Raw genomic sequence first — 18219 nt, forward strand, 5'->3', positions numbered from 1 at the left:
TTTTGGAAGGAATTTTGCTATCAACAACTTGGTCCCCTCCCCCCATCCTCCACCTCCAGGTGACATTATAAAAGCCATAGAGATGAATGGAGCATAATCTGACAAGTAGACTGAGAGCTCTGGGCAGGTGGCACTTGGGGACATATTTTTCTGGCTTCTGTTCCTCCGTCCATACCCGTCAGAGCGCACCTTCCCCTCCAAAACCAAACCAAACATCAATTTTATTCATAGGATATTTTCTTTCTTCATTGTTTCCTCTGTTGGAACCCTGGTCTCCACACTGCCCCTTTCCCTTCTCAGCTTCATATCACGCTCTAAAAAGCTGGCAGTGATTGGAGCAGGAGTCCCAAACTCTAGGCAGACAGTAGGTAGAGGGGCTAAAAGGCAACCTTTTCATGGAAGACTGTCATCCTCAATGTTTAGTCATCAAGGTATGAAAAGAGGTACCTCAGTCTTCTTGTCAGCATGATCCCCAAGATGGTGGGGCTGTTTCCCTTTGAGGAGAGAGGAGTGATGCCACTTTACCCAGCAGGAGGGGTGTCTGTCACAGTGCATGGGCATTATGGGAATGGCACACCTAGACTTCACCTGGCGAGAAACCCCTCCATTTCCTGAAGTACATGGATCATGCTTTCTCTAGACTGAGCCCCATTACTTCACTCCCTAAATCCCTGGAGAATAAAACTTCTACCTAGGGATCAGGAAGAAGAGTACCCCAGGGAGACCATCAAGTGTGTTTTCTCTGTGCCTTCACCACACATGTGGTGCACCCCAACGTACACAAGCCTATTAAAATACATCCCAAGCCAAGTGCTTTGAAAAAAACTGGGCCAGATTCAAAAGAAACCACCAAGCGTTGCAGGTCCATCTCTGATTAATTGGGAAAACATTGTGGGCTTGAGATCTTGATGTTCTATGAAAAACCCTGTGGAGGAACAGCCCTTTATGGAACCCACAGGTTGAGGGTTTCGTCCTAGAACTTCATATGAAGTCTGATAGCTGGGCCTGCCAGAGCAGGGCAGGGCCTCTAGGGTGACCTCTGGTGGCTCCAGGCTCCCCGGGACCCAGTCTAGCACTCTCCTTTTCTTGCCTCCTGCTTAGGCAGCCTGGCAAGAGGCATCAGGGAAACAAGAGTGAAGCCCTAATTATCCCCTGCTTTTCTCTGCAGTGATGTCCCACCACACCCAGCAGCCTGACTCTCCCGGGCCAAACTCTTTCCCACGTCACTTTATTATCCGCCCCTTTTTCAGTCCATGGAAGTCTTCGCCAGCCCATCCCTCCCTATGGATGACCAAGCAGGATGTCCAAAGTGCAGGGGACATAACAGCATTGAGTTCCTTGGTCTTTCACTCCTGCAAAAAATAGGTGTCTTTCGAAGCCCAGGACTGCGGTGCTTACGAGAATTCCTACCCAATTTCCCAGAACTGTGTGCTTGCTTGTGACCTCCGAGTCTCCGGCCCATCCTGCCTCTGTCTGCCCTCATGCCTGCCTTTAAAAGCACAACTTTGGGGGCACCTGGGTGGCTCAGTGGGTTAAAGCCTCTGCCTTCGGCTCAGGTCATGATCCCAGGGTCCTGGGATCAAGCCCCACATCAGACTCTCGGCTCCGCAGAGAGCCTGCTTCCTCCTCTCTCTCCCTACCTGCCTCTCTTGCCTACTTGCAATCTCTGTCTGTCAAATAAATAAATAAAATCTTTAAAAAAAAAAAAAAAGCACAACTTTGCCCCTTCCCCTGAGGAATATGAAAGCCCAGCTTGGTCGTCCAAGGCAACCCCAAAGAGGGTCAGACTCAGGCTCAAACTGAGTTTTAGAGAGGAATTCCCTGAAATGGCAGAGCCATTCATAACCAAGAACGTGACTGGGGTATTCCTTCTCAATTTAAAGGTCCCACTGAAATGACCAGTCACCGAACTAACCCTTTATTATGGCTTGGCTCTTTTAGAAGAAAGCTCTCCAGTAAATCAAAGAAGTGGAAATCAATATTTAACCTGGGACGTTCTGGATCAGACTCCAAATCAAAGCTGAGTAGAAATGGGAGTGTATTTGTGAGAGGACAGAGGCTCTCAGGTAAGAATCACTAGCATTTTTATGAGATATATATTATATTTGAAAAACTGTTCAATCGACCTCCCGCATAGGGAAAAACCCAGTTCTTCCCTACTGTTTCTTTCCCATGTGTCTTCTTACTACCTACACAGACTACCTCACTTCTGACACTCCTGGTCACCAAATGTGTGGAGGTTTTTTCCTCACAGCAAGCAGTTCTCTGCTACACCACTGGGTGGTCTACAACTTAGCTCAATTCTGAAACTGTCGATCCAGAGACCGCACCAGGTCCCACAGGTTAAGGGCTCCTTCCCACAAGACTGCCCCCACCTTCACATTTACACACTTCAGAGGCCAGTCACAAGCCTACTTGTTACCTGTGCTCCTGACCAACTAGCTGTAGATGGGAGGTTCTAAAGACCCCCTCATTGGGTTCTTTGCTAGAACAGCTCACAGTTAGAACTAGCTCACAGAACCTAGGGAAACCCTTCATTATATTGACCAATTTATTGAAGGATATGCTGAAGGACACAGATGTACAGCCAGTGGAAGAGATATATGAGGTGAGGTCTGCGAGAGGCCTGAGCCCAGGAACTTCTGTCTCCTCCACAGAGTTGGGGTGCATCACCCTCCTCGTGGGGATATTTGCTTATCTGGAGATTCTCTGAACCCTATACCATTGGGATTTTATGGAAGCTTGTCATATAGGCATAATCAATCATAAACTCCATTTTCAGCCCTTCTCCCTTCTCAAGAGAATGGGGATGAGGCTGAAGATTCCAAGTTTGCAATCATGGCTTGGTCTTTCTGGTGACTAGCCCCATTCAGGAGCCATCCAGGAGCCCACCCACTAACGGACTCATTAGAACAAAGGACAATCTAATTACCAAGGAAGTTACAAGGGTTTTAGCAGCCCTGTGCTCCTTAAACGGGGACAGAGACCAAAAGATTTTCTATTTTACAAATATTTATCATATACATATGTATATCATAAATATATATGATATATATCATATGTATATATGATAAATTTTTATAAAATGGAAAATACATTTAATAGTCTTTTAATATATATATGTAAGGATATATATATTTATTTATCCCCCCTAGTTCTGCTTCTTGGGTGGTCTTTGGTTTGATCATGTGAAACTCACTAGACCTGAAACATAAACTTAAAGATTAACTAAGGGAGTCTTTTCTAAAAAAAAAAATAATTTTAGATTTACAAAAAAAGTTGCAGAAATAGTACACAGAGAACCCTTGTAGCCTTCACACAGCTGCTTTTGATGTTCACCATAATACAACAAGCCAAGCCAAAAAATTAAGATCAATATACTATTAAATACTTTACAGACCTTATTCATAATTGACCAATTGTCCAACTATTATCCTTTTTCTGGTCCAGGAATGCACACTGCATTCAATTGTCATGTCTCCTTCATCTCCTCTAGTCTAGGACATTTCCTCAGTGTTACTGACCATGACACTTGGGAAGAGTGCGGCCATTTATTTTGTAGATAGTATTTGAGCTTCGGTTTGTCTGACATTTTTTCATGATTCAGTTGTGGTGATGAATGTGCCTGTCTCAGCATGTCATATCAGGAGGCACACGATGTCAGTATCTTATTGCTTGTGATGTTAACTTTGATTACTTGCTTAAAGTGCTTGTCCATGTAAAGTTACTATTTTTTCCTTTCTAATTAACAAGTATATTGTGGGAGATATTTTGAAACTATGAAAATATCCTGTTTCTCATCCCTGAATTTAAGCATCCCTGAATTTAAGCATCCATCATTGGTTCTTGTCTGCAAAAGTAATTGCTGTTATTTTTAAGATTTTATTTATTTATTTGACACAGAGAAAGAGATAATATAAGCAAGGGGAGCAGCAGAGGGAGAGGGAGAAGCGGGCTCTCCATTGAGCAGGGAGCCTGATTCGGGGCTCAATCCCAGGACCCTGGGATCATGACCTGAGCCAAAGGCAGACACTTAACTGACTGAGCCACCCAGATACCCCAGAAGTTATTACTGTTATTACAACAGTTATTACTGTGGTGTTTGCCAAATGGCCATTTTCTGTTTCCATCATTCCTCTACATTGATTAATTAAACTCTACTCTAAGGAAGATCTGTCTCTTCTCCCCCATGACTCATGCCAGGGTTATATTTTTAAATAGGAGTGTTGCCTTGTGGGAATGATATCTAAATAATGAATGGGAATGAGTACAGGAAGGAACTGAGGGAATCACAGTACCATAAGGAATATAACCAATCCAGCTGAATACTGTCATAAAGGGAAGTCCAAAGAAATCTGTCACAATGACCTTTAGTGTGATAAACTGAAAGTCTGATTTGTTTTAAATGGAGGCCAATAGTTATGAAAACATGTACAAATGCAATGTACAAAAATAAATGTACAAATGCAATGAGCAAACCTTGATTGAGTCCTTTGAGAAAGGGCTACAAATGATAATTTTGGGGACAGATAAGTTATTAGATGTTATTACAGAATTATTAATTTTCATAGGGTTCTAATGGTTCTTAGGAGGCATATGATAAGTTTGAATTATTTATTTATTTGTTATTATTTTTTAATATTTTATTTATTTATTTGAGAGAGATAGAGAGCACAAGCAGGGTGAGGGCAGAGGGAGAAGCAGGCTTCCTGATGAGCGAGGATAATTTTGGGGATGTAGGGTTTGATCCCAGAACCCTAGGATCATGACCCAAGCCAAAGTCAGACACTTAACCAACTGAGCCATCCAGGTGCCCCCAAGGTTGAAGTATGTAAAGATGAGTGTCAAAATATTGAAACTCACTTTCATATGATTCAGCTATATTTAAGCGAGTAAGTAGACAGAAAAATAGAGAAAGCAAGCATATGGCAAATGTCAACTTGAGTAGTACGTTTAGAGATCTTCAAACTTTGTGAATGTTTGAAGTTTTTTTGTTTTTTGAAGATTTTATTTTGAGAGAGAGGGAGGAGGGAGTGAACAGATGAGTGGGGGAGGGGGAGAGGGAGAGGATCTCAGGCAGACACAGGGTACCATCCCATGACCTGGAGATCATGATCTGAGTGGAAACCGAAAGTTCAACTCTTTTTTTTTTCTTTTTGACAAACAGAGATCACAAGTAGGCAGAGATAGAGAGGGGGGATGCAGGCTCCCTCCTGAGCAGAGAGTCGATGCGGGGCTTGATCCTAGGACCCTGAGATCATATCCTGAGCTGAAGGCAGAAGCTTTAACCACTGAGCCACCCAGGCACCCCACAAGAGTTCAACTCTTTTTTTTTTTTTTTAAAGATTTTATTTATTTATTTGACAGAGAGAAATCACAAGTAGACGGAGAGGCAGGCAGAGAGAGAGAGAGGGAAGCAGGCTCCCCACTGAGCAGAGAGCCCGATGCGGGACTCGATCCCAGGACCCTGAGATCATGACCCGAGCCAAAGGCAACGGCTTAACCCACTGAGCCACCTAGGCGCCCAAGAGTTCAACTCTTAACCAACTGTATCACCCAGATGGCCCTGAAGTTTTTTTTTTTTTTCTTCCAATTTATTTATTTTCAGAAAAACAGTATTCATTTTTTTTTTCACCACACCCAGTGCTCCATGCAAGCCGTGCCCTCCATAATACCCACCACCTGGTACCCCAACCTCCCACCCCCCCGCCACTTCAAACCCCTCAGATTGTTTTTCAGAGTCCATAGTCTCTCATGGTTCATCTCCCCTTCCAATTTACCCAAAAGCACATATCCTTCCCAATGTCCATAACCCTACCCCCCTTCTCCCAACCCCCGTCCCCCCAGCAACCCACAGTTTGTTTCGTGAGATTAAGAGTCACTTATGGTTTGTCGGCCCTGAAGTTTTAAGCAATAAAGATTTGGGGGGGAAATGAATGCTTATAGGAAAAATGAGTGAAAATATTTTGAAGGACTTCCCATGAAGCCAGTGATAACTGTATGCCAAAGACAGATGTTAGAAATCTTCACATTTGGTGTGCCTGTGTGGCTCAGTCGGTTAAGCATCTGCCTTCAGCTCCTGTCATGATCTCAGGGTACTGGGATCGAGCCCCGAATCGGGCTCTCTGCTCAGCAGGGAGATACAGGGAGGGCTTCAGGGTTTAACACAGTGGCTCTGTCTCCATTTCCCTGTTTTCCTCGGCTCCTGGTTCAGCTTCATCCCCAGTCTGGCTTCTTGGCTTCAACGAAGTGGCTATAGTACTTCTAGGCTTTCCCTTTGACTATCACTACATCCAGAAGGAGAAAAAACATGATTTCTGGTAGCTTGCTCCTCAGAGCAGGGACCCTTGTTTCCCAGCAGCCCCCATCAGAAACAGCCCCCATGCCACCCCATCTCGTTGCCTTCACTGGGTCATATGGATCAATCCCTATGGCCAAGGGGGTTCCCTGTACTGACTGGCTTAGGCCTGGCTTCCTAAACCAATCCCCAGCATGAGGAATGGGATTACAGTAAGAGCAGCCAAGAAGTACAAGGGCTCTGTGAGAAGGGGGAAGGGCACAGGATTCTGGGTAGGCATCTACAACATTCACTATATGAGGAAACAAGGCTTTCACCAACCGGAAAGCCATCTCAGGTGAAGAGGGCGAGTTGCCACAGGTGTGGTAGATCAGATACAAATCAGAAATTAGGCTTCTCAAAGGAGAATCTGAAGGGAGGAGTACCTGGCAAAAAACTCCTGACCTAATAATAAAGAGATCTGCTTGAGCACATCAAAGACAATTTCAGTCACAGAATCGGTGATACCATGAAAGAAGTTTACCACATAACAAAAAGTCAAAAACAATAGGGCAAAACAAATAGCAAAAAATGAAATAAATGGTCTGCTTTGATCTGGCCTTAGGAAGATTTCCAACACCCACCCTCCTCCATCCCCCGAGTGGCTTTCAGAAGGAAGAAGTCCAAGGTGCCGGATCAAATGGTCGTCTATTCACAGAACGCATAGGATGTCCCCGGCCTGGGGGTCTCCGCCTGGCTGCACCTCAGAGGCTCACACCCATAGCGGTTCTGCCTCAGGAGCTGTGGGAAAGCCAGAGTCTTGGTCATTTTTAGAAAGTTCCCCAGGCGATTCTGAAATGCAGCCAGGGTTGGAAGCTGCTGGTCTAAAGCCTCATGAGCAAACTAATCAGACAGATTAAGGGAATGGCTGAATTTTAATGGGATGCAGGGGTGAAATGAAAGAACCATCAGGGCCAATACAAGTGACTCTCTGACCTTGACTGGGGGCCTAAGTGCCCACTTTCCACTAGAGGAGTGTTGCTGGGACCCTCACAGGGGTGGGGGCTGCTTGTGGTCATATCCACCTGCATGGTGTCTGTAAGTGACATGACCCCACTGCTTGTTGAAATATGCATGTGAAAAAATGAGTCAGTGAATTGACATATTTAAATGATTTTTTAAAATCTTTTCTAAACCCCATAACTAAGGGAATTTTAAAAATTGATTCACCATGAATAGTACTGGGGATTTTTTTGGAGGGGACAGATGAAGGGGATGTACTGAAATTTATGCCTTATCCCATAGGGAGAGTCCAGGGTACTCTCTAAAGTAAACGCTTTTCAGCAGGGAAGTCCCAAAGCTATAGGGATACTTGAAGAGAGGGGACTCGAGGACCCCAAAGCTTCCAGAAAACTGGTAGATGTATCTCCACGAGTCCAGGACAAGGTCTCAGACAGAAAACTGTGGGCTAAATAGTCATGGGCGAAGGAGCCCTGAGTGCTCACTTACTGAAATGGAAATGAAGCCAGGGAATCCTTGGGGACTGTTCCCAAAGGCAGCCACTGTGGCCACCAAGGCCACAAGAAGCCATGTTGTCAGAAAGAAGATCCAACATGAAAGGTGAACACTGGTGGCAGAGAGAATGTCACCACCTATCCTCCATGACACTTAGTGTCATCAGGTCACTGGCCCTCAAGTCTGACCTGTGAAACCCAGAGGAAGTCCAGAAACACAGCCTCTGGAAAACAAAGGCAAAAACTTGTCTCTGAATCAAGGGACACTGGTCAGGCAGTTGTAGGATAAGTCAGTTTGTAAATTTGCGGAAGTAGCAGATGGCGAAAGGACAAGGGTTCTAGTGCCTGAGCAGAAGCAAGGAGGTTGAAGGCCGTCTTGCTGTCTCCAAGGTTTTGAGTGAAGATGGCCCTGTCCCCTCCTTACAGGGCCCAGACAGAGAGAAGCCCTGAGCCAAGGAGGCCAAGGGGCTAATTTAGAGCCTCTCAGAGGCAGCAGGGTTTGGGCATGGAGAGAAATGTGGGAAATTTAAGAGGGATAAAACAGCTCAGTTTGGGGTAGAGCCAACTCCCAGGGCTTCCTACGAACCAGCTGCGTGTCCGAGTTCACCACCTGAAGGGGCAGAGTTGGCACTGGAAGCCAGATCTGTCTGAATCCACAGTGACCTCACAGCCACGAGTCCTGGGGCCCCACTCGGCTCCCAGACTGCCCTCTTTCCCCTCCTGGTAAGCTCATCAAGAGGAACTACCTTTCAACCACTTCAGCTCCCAGAGAAGAAACGAAATCTTTAAGTGCCTAATCCCGTGCCTGGAATAAGTGTTTACTTATTTAAGCCACACTCCTCCCCAGATCTGCCTGGGTGGCTTACCAAGACGCACAGCGGACACCAGGCATATGTTAGGTACTCAAAAAAGGTCTGTTTGGTTTGGATCTGCTCCAGAGTGAGATGCTTTAGAGCAGCAACCAGCCTACAGGCCTCAGGAGCAGAGCTGCACGTGGAAGAAAGGGGACTTCTGTCCCCGGGGCCCCCTCCTTTGCTGTACCACATTTCTGGGTGCCGTCAGTTGTGGCTACAGCCAAGAATCCTGCTCTCCAGCCTGTAGGATGGGGGAGGGGGGTTGCCTTGAGCCTCATAGACTCTATCTACCTCCTGGATGAATCTTCGTATCATAAAATTTGGTTCAGGGCTCATTTGCTAAAAGCTAATTGACAAAATTGTAATTTACCTTTATCTGTAAAATATTCACAAGTCTTTGATCTAGAAATGCCCTGTTTTCGTCAGCTCAGTCTCATTATGAAAGGAGGAGCATCCAGGGTGGGATGGAGGAATGTTTACCAAAGGGGAAAACTATAAATACTTGAAAAACTTTAGCAAAGAAAGTTCTCTTGTGTACCTAGAGCCTGATTTTTGTTCTGAACGCTTCCTCTCAATATGCATTCATCAGGGATATTTTTTCTTTTGTCTTTAGTGGAAAAGGCTACTATCCGGCCAGCTAAAAGCATGGACTCGCTGTGCTCAGTGCCTGTGGAAGGTGAGCTCTCGCAACTGCTCTCGGAGCTGGGGGTCACCACTGGGAGACACGAGCTCCCCTACCAGACTTGCCTTCATGAGTTACCTGCCTGCCAGTCTCATCACAGTCACGCACAGTCCCAAATCCCTCCTGACCCTTCCTGAACCCAACAGGTTCACACAGCCCTTGCCTTAACCACCTCCCCGGCCTCCCCCCACCCCACATTATACAAGTCTTGGCCTCAGGGGCCATCCTCCTCCCCCCACTTTCCTCTCCCCACAGCTGGTGATGGCAGCCATTGTACACTCAAACCTGAACTAGGTAAAAGGGCAACACCTGCGAGCCAAGGCAGGTGAGGCTTTCACCTTAGGTGTAAGGAAGAGCCAAGCACTGATTTTTACCTCATAGTTTGGTGCCTAGATACTTACGTGTCTTGAATTTGCCCATTTCCTTCTGCAGGCAGTAGCTTCATCGTACCTGCTCGTGATTTCGAGCCCAGAGATTGGTTCATTCATTCACCAGTACACAGTGATGGGCACCAGCCTGGCATGTAGCCGGTCAGCCTGGGGTGGAGTAGATGTGTATAGAGTTGCACACGAGGTGACACATCCTCACAGTGACACCACGCTGGTCTTCAGGGCTGCTTCACCTATCTCTCTGGCTTCTGTTCTTGTTAAGGAGCCAACAAGCACCTCTACGAGTTATAAGGCACAAGGCTTCCCCAGCAGCAGAAGGTTTATACCCCCACATGTATCCCGTGACTTTTCCAGCTCCTTTAATGCAAACCATTTTGCTCTTTGATAAAGGAGGCAGCCTGAAACTGTGCAGAACGTCCGCAGAACAACCTTTTTTTTTTTTTTTTTTTAAGATTTTTTTTATTTATTTTATTTGAGAGAGAGAGAGTGTGAGAGAGAGCATGAGTGAGGAGAAGGTCAGAGAGCGAAGCAGATTCCCCATGGAGCTGGGAGCCTGATGTGGGACTCGATCCCGGGACTCCAGGATCACGCCCTGAGCCGAAGGCAGTCGTCCAACCAACTGCGCCACCCAGGCGTCCCCGCAGAACAACCTTTTAAAAAAACAACTGTAAACTTGTAAAATCCTCCATGAGCTCTTTTTCAAGCTGACTCGATACTTTTAGCATTTTTGTGCCTTTATATTTGGCCATTTGCTTTAGTTTTGAAACCCCCTGAGGCGGTTCTACTGAATTTAGGTGAGGACCTAAACTGAGGTCCTCACTTTGGTGGGCACTGGGCAGGTTCTCTGACTCTCTGAGTCTCGGTTTCCTCATGTGTTAAAGGAGGTCATTACACTTCTCCTCCATGAGCAGTCAGGAGAATTGTAAACCTCGTATCACATAAGATGTCCAGCAGAGCCCTTGGTATCTTGTGCAGAGTTTTTCTCCCGATCCCAGGCAACTCCCGTGTTATCTCACGCCTTGTTTATTTCCGATACAGATTTTTCTCCTCTTTCCTTTCACTTGTCAGTCCGTTGGGAAATTGCTGCTCACAACTGGGCTTTCTAACTTTTAGTTAATTTACATTTCTAGTTTCTCATCCCCTGAATCAGCAGGAGGAAGCCTGGGAAAAGGGAGAAAGGTCTAGCTGAGAACAGCATTTGTTTCCTTGCTGGGAAATCCAACCCCTTTTGGGTCTGTCTGCCAGAGGAGACTTAAAACAATACATTCAAAAGTTTTAAAGTAAAACAGAATTCTGCTATTTTGCTCTTTTTGTCTTCTCCTTCATTTTGAGAAAATTTCATTCCATCTCCCATCTTTGTCTTTTTTCATGATCTACATTTACTGCCGGGTGGATGACCACTGTGTCTAGCAACATTAGCCATTTGGAAACTGCTCTCCTTGCAGAGTTTCAAACAGATGCGTACAGCACAACAGAGAATGGTCCTGTCAGGCCATCGGGCCAACATTCTGTGCGCAGGAGAAGATGCTTACTCTCCCGTCAACCAAACGTTGTCTGTCTCTTTTGGGAGGGCTATACCCTTTTTAGAAGGTTATGCCTTCCCAATGTTCAGGTGTTGTGCACCTTCCCTTACTGGAAGGCTGTGTTGTGGTGTGTGTGTGTGTGTGTGTGTGCCAAGGCTTCTGACCGTGTGTGTGTTTGCTTTTTCACTAGGGAAAGAAACCAAAGGAAATTTTAATCGAACGGTCACCACTGGTGGATTTTTCATCCCAGCGGCAAAATTGCATTCAACCAACACTGGTAGTTCATGTGACCTCAGCAAGCAGGAGGGCGAATGGGGCCAGGAGGGGATGCCGGCAGGGGCGGAGGGGGGCTTCAACATGAGCAGTGACCGAAGCCAACTTCAGGGTGCTCAGGCCCGGCCCCCACCTGAGCAGCTGAAGGTGTTCCGGCCTCTCGAGGATCCAGAGAATGAGCAAACCGCCCCGAAGATGCTGGGTATGTTCTACACATCGAACGACAGCCCCAGCAAATCTGTCTTTACCAGTAGTCTCTTCCAGATGGAGCCCTCCCCCCGTCACCAGCGCAAGGCCCTGAACATCTCCGAGCCCTTTGCGGTGTCGGTTCCGCTGCGCGTGTCAGCGGTCATCAGCACCAACAGCACCCCGTGCAGAACACCGCCGAAGGAGCTCCAGTCGCTTTCCAGCCTGGAAGAATTTTCTTTCCAGGGGTCAGAGGGTGGAGGTTTGCCTGAAGATGACAAGCCACTGGGAGCTGAGACATCTACAGGTAAAGCAGGGAGGGAGGGTTTCTTTTCATCGAAAGGAATTTTAAAAAATAGACAAACTTACCTATCCAGAGTTTGCAAGATAATGTAGTGAAGTGGTTAAGACTGTGGGCTCTGGGGATGCCTGGGTGGCTCAGTGGATTAAGCCCCTGCCTTCGGCTCAGGTCATGATCTGAGGGTCCTGGGATTGAGTCCCGCATTGGCCTCTCTGCACAGTGGGGAGCCTGCTTCCCCCTCTCCCTCTGCCTGCCTCTCTGCCTGTGATCTGTCTGCCAAATAAAAAATTAAAATCTTAAAAAAAAAAAAAAAATGTGGGCTCTGGAGCCAGATTGCCCGAGTCCAGTGTCAGCCATTTCACTGGATGAGCTTTAGCAGCTGTGTGCCTCAACTGCTTGAGCTGCAAAATGGGAATGAAGTTCCTAATCATATCCTCTTCGTAAGTTTGCTGGGAATATTAAATTAGTTAATACATGGGAAGCTCTCAGAACAGGGAGTAATACATAGCAAGTACTCAGCAAATGTTGCCTATTATTTTATTCACCCATATAGTGAGCAGGCAGGAGGAAAAGCTCAAGGAATTCAACTCTTCTGGACTCAACCTCTCTCCATCCATCCATCCACCCCTCACTTCTACCTCCTATCTGAAGAGAATATGGCTAGCAACCCTAGCAATGAGAAAGGGTATCTTGCTCCCAATTTCCATATATCAAATGCAGAGAAGACTCTGTTGGGCCTGCTTGGGACACGTGCCCACCCTTGGATGAATCATGGGTGCCAGACACTTAGGGTTCTAGGATTGGCTAAGGCCGAGTGTCTGAACCATCTCTTGATTTAGGAAGGGTTCTGTGGTCAACAGCCAGCTGTGTGCCACATAAAAAGGAATTAGGGAGAACCACAAAGGAAAGGATGACTGATAGACAAACCAACAAATGCCCATTTTGGTTTAAGCCTATTTTTGTTATTAATATTAGCTAACGTTTTTTGAACAACTGTTATGGTATCAGGCACTGTCCTAAGTGTTCTGCACAAAACCCCTGTGAGGTACAGTTTGTTACTATCCTCCCCATTTGCTTAGAGAGGAAATCAGTTAACTTGCCAAATGACTCAGAACAAGGAAGTAGAAGAACCAGGATTTTAACCCATATTTTAAAACCCGTGCTTTAAAACACTCCCCTGTGCACCTTCGCATGTTTACAAGGGGCTATGGAGGCTCAGAGATTGTTAGAACAGGATCCCTTTGCCCAGCAAGCTCATGAACTAGGAAGAGAAACTAAAACCATACCAAAGTGTGGCACAGGGTCAGGCTGTCTAGTAGCACAAGACATCCTTGGGCTTTTTTTTTTTTTTAAGAGATTTATTTATTTATTTTTATAGAAAGCAAGAGAGCACAAGGGGGAGGGGCAGAGAGGGGAGAGAGAATCTCAAGCAGACTCTGAGCTCAGCATGCATCCCAACACAGGGCCCGATCTCACAACCCTGACTCAGATCATGACTTGAGTTGGTCACTTAACTGACTGCACTATCCAAGAGCCTCCCTCCTTGGGCTCTTTGAATGAGGGAGGACTTCAGCCCCTGAAAGATAATGAAAGAGGTGTTCAGAAAGGATTTCAAGGGCATCAAGAAGAGGCAGTCCTCTTGGGAGGATTCTAGGAAGGCTTTCCAGAAGAGGTGACATTTGGGAGGGCTTTCGTAAATGGGTGGGCTTTCTCCATACAGAAAAAATGGGGAAGGCATTCTGGGGTGAGAGGCAGCTGAGTATTGTGGAAAGTCTGTAGGTTTTGGACTTCACCTGGGGTGATTTGAATCCTAGCTTCAGCGCTTTGGGGCTATGTGACATTTGACGGTGGTTGATATCGCTGAGCCAGGAGTGGTCACTCTCACAAGGGCTGGGTGAACTCTGAACAGGGGAATGTCCATAAAATGCCTGTTCATGGTCTGGCTCACAGACGATGTTCAATAAGTATTTTGTCCTTTTCTCCTCCCTTTCCCTTCAGGACAGGGGGCAGAAGATGAGCAAAAACTCAGGGGCATCATGTGATGCCCTGTGTGGAGAATGTTCTGTGGGGGGGCTGGTGGGATGGAGCAGGGTGAGGGCTAGAAGAGGAAGGGAAGCACTTGAGGAAAAAGTGTTCCCAGAGTCTTCTGTGAGATATATCCAAATTGGTGTGGAGTTGCCCCCTGGGAAGAGTCACACAGGAAGCTATCAGTCAAAATCACAGCCCATCTCTGTGGCTTGGTGTAAATAAGGGATTCCTGTGCCCTAGGCAACAGCTTGACTCCTCAGGGTCTGAATTTACTTAGATGTGAAGTGAAAGATTAGATTAGAACAGGGTTTCTCAACTTGGTACTATTGACATTGTGGCTGGGCAACTCTTTTTTGGAAGCAGGGGCTGTTTTACATTTCGTAGGATATTTGGCAACATTCCTGGCTTCTGCCCACTAACTGCCAATAGCCACCTCCTCCTCGCCAAAATCTCTCATGGGGAGGGAAAGAGCAGGGGATCCCCAGTCACAAGCCCCTGGACTGGGGGATCTTCAAGACCCATTCCATCTCTGACAGTCTGTGACTCTGGGCACTAAAGGCAGGACACGGCGAGGGGGAAAGGGTCAAAATGTGAAAAGCAGCAAGCTGGGAGAATTCCCTCCATCCTCGTGAAGCGGGACTAGTCCAGGACAGTGACTATGCGGGTTATGGCCTCTCTGCAAATGAAGTCTTCAACATAACTTTCATCCTTCACAGCTTCCGTACCTAAGAAGGGGGTTCTTGAGGAAGCCAAGCCAGGACCAGAAGCAGTGAGGACGGTAGAATGCAACAAAGGCCTTCCCCTGGAGCCAGGCCCCCAACAGGAGGAAAAGAAGGCCTTGGAAACATCCCTGGACTGTCAACATTCAAGTGACTTAGAGGAGAGGCTGGACCCAGAGAAGGCGGAGGAGGAGGGCCAGGTGGAGCCCAGCACTCTGCAGGAGAGCCCCAGGGCCAGAGCCGAAGCAGTGTTTCTCCAGGACGTGGTAAGATGCACTCACCGCGGGGGCCAGCCAGTACAGTCCTCTTTGTCCCAGGGGCTCCTGGTAGAACTGAAAGCAGGGATTTGTGGGGGGAGGAGGGGGGCTTGTTTAAGAACCAGTTTCTGCCAACGTGACTTGAGGAGACAACCTTCACAACTACGTGCTAGGAGTTAGGGCCGTGCTGGAGGGCTGTAGTGGCTCAAGAGGGCCAAAATAAGGTTCCCAAAAGATGTGTTTGCAACCATAGAAAGAGAAGGATACAGAGATTCTTACAGGGATTGAATTTGGGGGGAGGGGCAAGTATAAATTAATGCCACCAGGCTACCCTGGGGTTTTATGCTTTATAGGTCACTCTTTTGTGAGGAGAATGGCTTGAAAAAGGCAGGAGAAGAGGCATGGGTGCCAGTTAGAAGGCTAGTATGTGACAGGCCAGGCGAGAAAACATGGTGGCTTGGAGGAGGGAACAAGGAAAGAAATGGAAGGCTTCAAAAGCTATTTAGAAACTAGAATGGTGCTTGCTTCGGCCACACTTGTACTAAAATTGGAACAATACAGAGAAGATTAGCATAGCCCCTGTGCTAGCATGATATACAAATTCTTGAAGCGTTCCATATTTTTGGGGTGAGTGCCTGGCTCTGTCGTGCAATGGATAGTGCATTGGACTTCTTCCATATTTGGGGGGGTGGGTGTTCCTGCCTGGCTCAGTTGGTAGAGCATGTGACTCTCAATCTCAGTGCTGAGTTCAAGCCCTACATTGGGCATGGAGCCTACTAACATAAAATAAAATAAAATAAAATAAAATAAAATAAAATAAAAAGCAGTGTCTGAAATAGAATTTATCACCCACACAGAGAAAGAAGCTAGAATGAACAGGACTTGGTAAAGGATTAGATAAGAGTGAGGAAGAAGGAAGAGTCAAAACACCTCATAGATTTCTGATCTAAGCAGAAAGACACACTATGGTCCACTTACTGAGATGGTGGGGGAGGAGAGTTTACATGCTCATTTACTTATCTAAATATTTATTTCTTATAAGAGATCAGTTTGTGTAGGTGCTAAGGAGAGTAAGCAGTTGAGAGAAAGTCTGCCTCTGCCAGAAGGTGAAATGGGAGTAGATACAAATCAGTGTGATATTGTAGAATCAGATCTCAAAAACACCCTTGCCTTTTGACCAATCCTACTGCTGGAGAGTTCTCTGAAGGAAACAATCAAATAGAAATACCACAAAAGAAAACCTCTTATTGAAGGAGGGGCAGGATGGTGGAGAAGTAGGAGAAGTAGGAGACCCTACTTCAACCGGTCCCCTAAAGTGAGCTAATTATCTACCAGAACACTCTGAACACCCATGAAATCAGCCTGAGCTGTAGGATTATACACTTCCGGATCTCTTTGGGGGCAGAAGACAACAGTGGAGTGGTAAAGTGGAGCAGGAATGATCAGACTGATATCGGAAGATAAACAGAAGGGGGAGGGAGCCACTAGAAGCGACCCATTGGAAAGTAATGCCCCAATACAAGAGTGCCCTGTGATTGGGGACCAGCATTAACTTTGAGTCTGGTTAAAAGCACTCAAAAAGAGCAAAAGATCGTAAGGGGCAGCTGGTGGAATCAGGCAGTCATGGGCATGGACCAAAGCCCACAGACCCAGGAGGGCCACCGCCAGTGACCATCTGTGCCAGAGAGAGTATGGCAGAGCCCCCAGGGTTGCACGGCTTGCACCACAGATCGGGGGGGAACATTCCCACCCCCACATGAGGGAGTCTGGTGACAGTGCCAGCCTGCGCTCCCTAGAACTTTTGCTCAATGTGCGACCAGGGTCTGACCCACTCCCTGCCAGTACCCAAGAAAGCTCCATCCTGACGCTAGCTGGTGGTCTGTAGGAGAGGCCGAGGGTCTGGACTCTCCCAGCCAGGGCCTGAAGGAATTCAGTGCGATCTCCTGTGGTGGCAACCTGAGGGCTGGACCCCAGACAGTAGTAGTCCTGGCAAAGGCAGCCACCAGAAGCGGGCTCCCTGGACCAATATTGCTTGCGGTTTTAGTGACACGGGGGTGCAGACAAGTGGGCACTTCAGGTGACCCCTGAGACAGTGGCTGGGGACGTGCTCTGCCTGTGGGAGGCTGCACGGCTCAGCGGAGTTTGCAGAGGGGGAGTCTGTGTGTTCTGGACCACCCAGAGGGGAGCAGATGGAGGCTTCTCTCTGAGTCGGAGGTCTGGGTGCAGTTTGCTTTCCACCAAACCTCTGAGAAGCGGCAAAGAGTCTCCAAAGAGAAAACCTCCAGAGAACAAAAGCCTGAAAAACCAGTTTTCACAGAGCCCAGTCCCTTGATAGGGGGCAGGAGGACTCAACCCAAGCAAGACTGACTGAAAAACAATGTGGCAGGCCCCTCCCCCCAGAAAGCCAGTCTAAAGAACAGAGGACAACCACCACAGGGTCCCCATAAAACTGTAAAACTCCAATATCAGAGGAAAAGAAGATATTAAACTCCTGGTATTGCCTTAAAACCTGTATATTTCATAGATTCAACTTTTACTTTTAAATTTGTTCTCACTATTCTTGTTCTCTTTAATTTATTTAACCTACTTATCTATAAAACTAGAAGTTTAATACGATATATTCCATGGTAACATTTTAACTTGAACTTTTTTCATACTTATACCTTTTTTTTCTTTTCTATTTTTTTAATATACATATAGATATAAGCTTCAAGGTAAACCTCTTTCCCTAATCAATACTACCCCTGTATATAAACCAGTTTTAATTTCCCGTTATCCCTGGAAAGTTGAGTCTTTTAACAAAAATATCAAGATACACCCAGAAAGAATAAAATGACATTCCTCTCCCACATCGAGGATTTATAACCACCCTCCCATCTTCTTCTTCTGTCAGTGTTCCTGTGTATTTGTTTTTGTTCTGGTATTATATAAATCCTATCCTTGGGGTTCATTTTGGGTGGGTTCTTTATTTTTCTTGTCATTTACTTTTGTTGGTCTTTTTGTTTGTATGCCTTATAAATCTTACCTTTGGGGCCCATTCTGGCTGGGTCTTTTCTTTTCTTTTTTCTGCCTCTCTCTTTCTCTCTCTCTCTTTTTTTCTTTCTTTTTGGTGGTGACTTCGATTGCTCAGAAGTGTTCCAGGGTGCACCTTGCCTGGATCACAGTTGATACATTCAGCTACATATCCCCTCAACTGCTGCTCACCAAAATTACTAG

At 46.5% G+C, this 18219-nt stretch overlaps 1 protein-coding gene and 1 non-coding gene across 2 annotated transcripts in view; both read left to right on the forward strand.

The window, feature by feature from the left end:
• ARHGAP31 (Rho GTPase activating protein 31) overlaps positions 1-18219 on the forward strand; it is a 113811-nt gene that overhangs the window by 84451 nt on the left and 11141 nt on the right. Inside the window, exons 8-11 of the mRNA XM_044251443.1 lie at positions 1942-2066; positions 9259-9321; positions 11430-12005; positions 14744-15012. Of these exons, the coding sequence (XP_044107378.1) occupies positions 1942-2066; positions 9259-9321; positions 11430-12005; positions 14744-15012 (1033 nt within the window). The remainder of the gene's footprint in view (positions 1-1941; positions 2067-9258; positions 9322-11429; positions 12006-14743; positions 15013-18219) is intronic.
• Positions 15523-15627, forward strand: LOC122910972. The gene has a single exon (XR_006385322.1). It is a non-coding gene; the product is annotated as a U6 spliceosomal RNA (small nuclear RNA).

This window comes from Neovison vison, chromosome 6 (genome assembly GCF_020171115.1).
Source record: "Neovison vison isolate M4711 chromosome 6, ASM_NN_V1, whole genome shotgun sequence".
NCBI lineage: Eukaryota > Metazoa > Chordata > Mammalia > Carnivora > Mustelidae > Neogale > Neogale vison.